General features: G+C 36.6%; 1 protein-coding gene across 1 annotated transcript; it reads left to right on the forward strand.

The window, feature by feature from the left end:
- The first annotated feature begins 207 nt into the window (after positions 1-207).
- LOC144968329 (kynurenine 3-monooxygenase-like) lies at positions 208-3,260 on the forward strand. The gene is made up of 2 exons (XM_078906589.1): positions 208-397; positions 1,863-3,260. The coding sequence occupies exons 1-2, from the start codon at positions 368-370 to the stop codon at positions 3,201-3,203; spliced, it is 1,371 nt and encodes a 456-aa protein (XP_078762715.1). The 5' UTR covers positions 208-367; the 3' UTR covers positions 3,204-3,260.
- The last annotated feature ends 995 nt before the right edge of the window (positions 3,261-4,255 follow it).

Below are 4,255 nucleotides of genomic sequence, written 5' to 3' on the forward strand. Positions count from 1 at the left end.
CATTGCGGGGCATATCTATAAATAGCTTCAACCAACCTGAAGCACTTTTCCCCAATAACGGATATTTCCGAGGAAATATGTACGTTTGACCTGGATTATCAGAAAGACAGGGGAATTCCCTATCACGCTACAGCCGACAGTGACCCGCGGCAGACACTGGGGTCAACTAGCGCTGCAATATATAAGGGGCTGGAAGTTCATATTTTCAGACAAGGCGATCAAAAGAGATTTCATTTATAAATTTGTAATCAAAAGTGAACATTCAGTTATCGAAGTACATATCTTTGACTCTGACTTTAAAGTATTTAGCCTGCTATCATTTTAAAAAATATAAAAGTCACTGTGCATCTGTTATATTGAATTCGCAATGAAGGCCGTCGTCGCTGGAGGTGGCTTGGTAAGTAATATTTGAAAATCGATTTTAAAAATAATAATCTTTTACTGGTTTATTTATTGATGATTTCTTTCTGGTAGGTTGGCATATTAAATAAACGGAGATTTAAAAACAACAACAACAAAAAAAAAAACTCAATTTAAATCAAGAAAAGCCTTCAGGAACATCCACAGCTGAGCAAAGTGATTTTTTGAGGAGGGGCGAGGGTGGGGGTAGTCAGTCTTTTTTATTTGTATTTTTTGTATCTGGCACTGTATCATACACGTTTTGCTCGTTTCCGAATTTTTCAGATTTGTTTTTAAACAAATAGCAATTCTTTTGTCATCTTACTTAAGCGGAGTTTGATAGAGAAGACGTGCATTAATGTTTAACCAACGTGTTAATTTATCTTTTTCTATTTCTGATATTGTATAAATGTTGTTAAGTTACATATTGTCAAGCTTTAGAATTCGTTTTTAACGTCCCCAATCCTCTGAGAATTTAATTCATTTTCACTGTCACATGTTGGTATGGTTGAAGATAACATTATGTGACGTAACCCTTTCCTTACCACCGATTGGAAAATCGTCGCATTTGTTACGATGCAACCGTCACTTTTCTCATTCAGATTTAATTTCATTTTGCTATAGCTATAAAATCTTGACATTATGTAATAGAGTTCATATTGTCGAACAATATTATGTATAGAGATTGTGCTTGTTGCTTTTCTGTTTGAGTAAGAAATGTTTGTTTTTTGTGTGCTGGGTGGGTGTGAAGTTTTGAGGAAAATTTTGAAAATGGCTGGTAAGGAGAGGGCGAAACTTTGATTTTTTAAAAAGTTCGTTTTTTCCTTTCCTTTGTTTACCCTTACGTTTCTTTACTTTTATTATTATTTAAAGTTATGTTTTCCTGGCTGCTACTGGTACTGCTACTACTACTGCTACTACTGCCACTACCACTACCACTTTTACTACATACTACCATAGTTCAATCTCTTTGCCAAATACAGTCATTTTCTTATTCACATCGAGCATAGGCTTTATCGAAAAGTTTCCTATTTGTCTAAAGGCAGTTGGACAGTGAAAAAGTAATTAATGTCGACATGTCTCAATGGCGTAGGAGCACTTTTGTGTAACTCCGGAATTCTCTCTCTCTCTCTCTCTCTCTCTCTCTCTCTCTCTCTCTCTCTCTCTCTCTCTCGCTCTCTCTCTCTGCCCCCCCCCCTCCTAAGAGTAAAAAGTGGTCATTAAGAATCAACAGGATCCAGAGTTTATCCTAGTTTCTGTGGCATCAAACAAACTGTAATACTGCTTGGTACCTTTTAGACAGGATGCCAAGCAATTGTAAAGAACTTTTCACCAGATCTACCAAACTCGACAACCCAGTCACGGTTTGGTGAACAGGAAACTGTGAAAAATCTTAATTGTCCAACACTCACCATAACAATAAACAAATATTCTAACATCCTGCTATTTAATTCTTTCATCAGGTTGGCTACCTTGAAGCTTGCTATTTGGCTCGGGATGGTTTTACAGTCGATGTGTATGAGAAATACCCTGACCCAAGGGACAGGAAACCTGAATGTTTTAGAAGCATCAACCTGACTCTCAGCCACAGAGGAGAAGGACCATTAAGGGAGATTGGCCTTTTGGACTCTGTCCTCAAAGAAAGTATTCCAGCTTATGGCCGAGTAGCTTGGGCAGGAAATGGAGATGTGTTAGGCCGTGTTGATTATGGAGAGAAAGGTGAAAGTATTCAGTCTGTCAGCCGCTTTGGAATGAATGTGAATCTACTCAACGCAGCTGATAGTCTTGAAAATGTCAACATCCATTTTGATCACGAGTTGCTTCTCTGTGATTTTGACAAGGGCACAGCAACGTTTAGCTTCCAAGAGAATGGAGAGAAAAAGGAGAAGACGGTGTTTGCAGATCTTTTCATAGGTGCTGATGGTGCCCATTCAGCAATGCGGGCAGAAATGGCAAAACAACGAAAGCTTGACTATATTGACTTTAAATACCATGAACATTATTACTTGGAAATGTTGATTCCAGCAAAAAACAATGAGTACCAATTGGAGAAAAATCGTCTCCATGTCTGGCCGAAGGATTCCTTTGTCCTCATCTGTCTCCCAAACCCAGACAAATCATTTTCAGGTACCCTGGTTATGCCAAAACAGATATTCGACCAAATGCTCGAAAGTGAGGAGTCACTCATCAAGTTCTGGCGTGAAGAACTCAACAAAGTCTACAAGTTGGTAGGGGAAGATAACTTGATCCAGCAATTCCGACCCGGAAAACCAAACGTGAGAAGTCCATGCCGTCTAGTTTCTTTAAAATGTGAGCCATATCATGCCTCCTCTCCAGCAGGAAATAAATTTGTCTTACTTGGAGATGCAGCTCATGCCATGGTTCCATTCTATGGTCAGGGAATGAATACCGGATTTGAAGATGTACAGAAATTCCATCAAATCCTCAAAAACCACAAAATCACAAAAGAAGGAATCAGTGCTGCTATAGAAGAGTTCTCCCTCAGCAGATGCAAAGATGGACAGGCAATGTCAGACTTCTCATACGACCACTATGAAAAGTTGTGCTCAAAAGTCAAGAAGAAGAACTACAACCTAAGGCATCATATTGACAGCACCCTCCACAAAGTCTTTCCCAACCAGTGGATTCCCGAGTATACACTGGTCGCATTTTCCCACAAACCACAAAGCCAATGTCGACAAATCTGCAAAAGCCAAGACCAGATTTTAACTTACATGTTCTATTCTCTTCTTGTGTTTATTGCAGTGCCCTTGTTACTTGTCCTCTTCGCAATATTGGGGTAAAAGGCAAAAAAAAAAAAAAAAAAAAAATCCCCCCCCCCCCCCCCAAAAAAAACACAAACAAACCCAAGTGATTATTTTAAAAAATTAATGTTTTACATCTTTTATATTTTTGATTCACAACAATGTCGAACATGTCATTTATTTTTAAATATTTTATATCAATTATATATTTATGGATGTAATTTAAGTTGTCTTCTATCTTGAGAGAAAACATGATAAGTAGAGCAACATATTAGTTTAAATACAAAGTGTTCACTGCCATGCTCTAGCACAGATTTCCACAGGTAACAAACCGAAAAATCTGTCGAACACAAATATAGTCTTGTAAAAATATTAATATTTAAAAAATCCTAGCTCCCTTCCAGCATAGAGTGAGGAGCTGGGTTTAATATTGATCTGATAGAAAATATTTCTGAACAATCTCTGGCTCCAGGCCCATGAATATTTCGAATTTATTTCATTTTCAAATTATATTAAAATTATGAAGGGAAAAGATATTCAGATTATGAAGGGGATCGTAGCCATACATAACAATAGTTTGAATCCCTAATTATTGAATGTGATGAGTATGAAAATGAACCACTATATTTGACTTCATTATTTTACATGTAAACCACTAGTCAATCTTTTTACTTTTTACTTTTACTTTTCGACGCGATATATACAAAAAGGCAGGTGTACTTATTCATGTAATGTCTTTAAAGAAATCAAAATAGCATTTAAATCTGAAAGGCTGAACATGATGTATATTTTTTAAAGACAATATAGCAAATCAAAATCATATGTGTTTTGTAAGCGACATCCATTGTCACATATTCTTGGATACTATCATCCCTTTGAATATTATGTTGTAAAAGACACATCAATTTTCTATCCTATTGAAGGCAGGAGAAAACAAACCCATAAACCCATTGGGTTTAAATGGTCATTGTTTGTCGTTTCAACTCTTTATTCAACTAATAAATAGATTTGCTTCAGATAATAGATTCACCTTTATTCATTTAAAAATTCTGATAACACGTGTTTGGTTTTAATCTCACACTTGTAACTGT

Source organism: Berghia stephanieae, chromosome 3, assembly GCF_034508935.2.
Source record: "Berghia stephanieae isolate SIO BIC M18660-M18661 chromosome 3, UCSD_Bste_1.3, whole genome shotgun sequence".
NCBI classification, from domain to species: domain Eukaryota; kingdom Metazoa; phylum Mollusca; class Gastropoda; order Nudibranchia; family Aeolidiidae; genus Berghia; species Berghia stephanieae.

Coding starts and splice junctions, on each gene's coding strand:
- LOC144968329 (XM_078906589.1), top strand. CDS start 368: ATGAAGGCCGTCGTCGCTGGAGGTGGCTTG. Junction 398..1,862: donor TCGTCGCTGGAGGTGGCTTG/GTAAGTAATATT, acceptor TTCTTTCATCAG/GTTGGCTACCTTGAAGCTTG.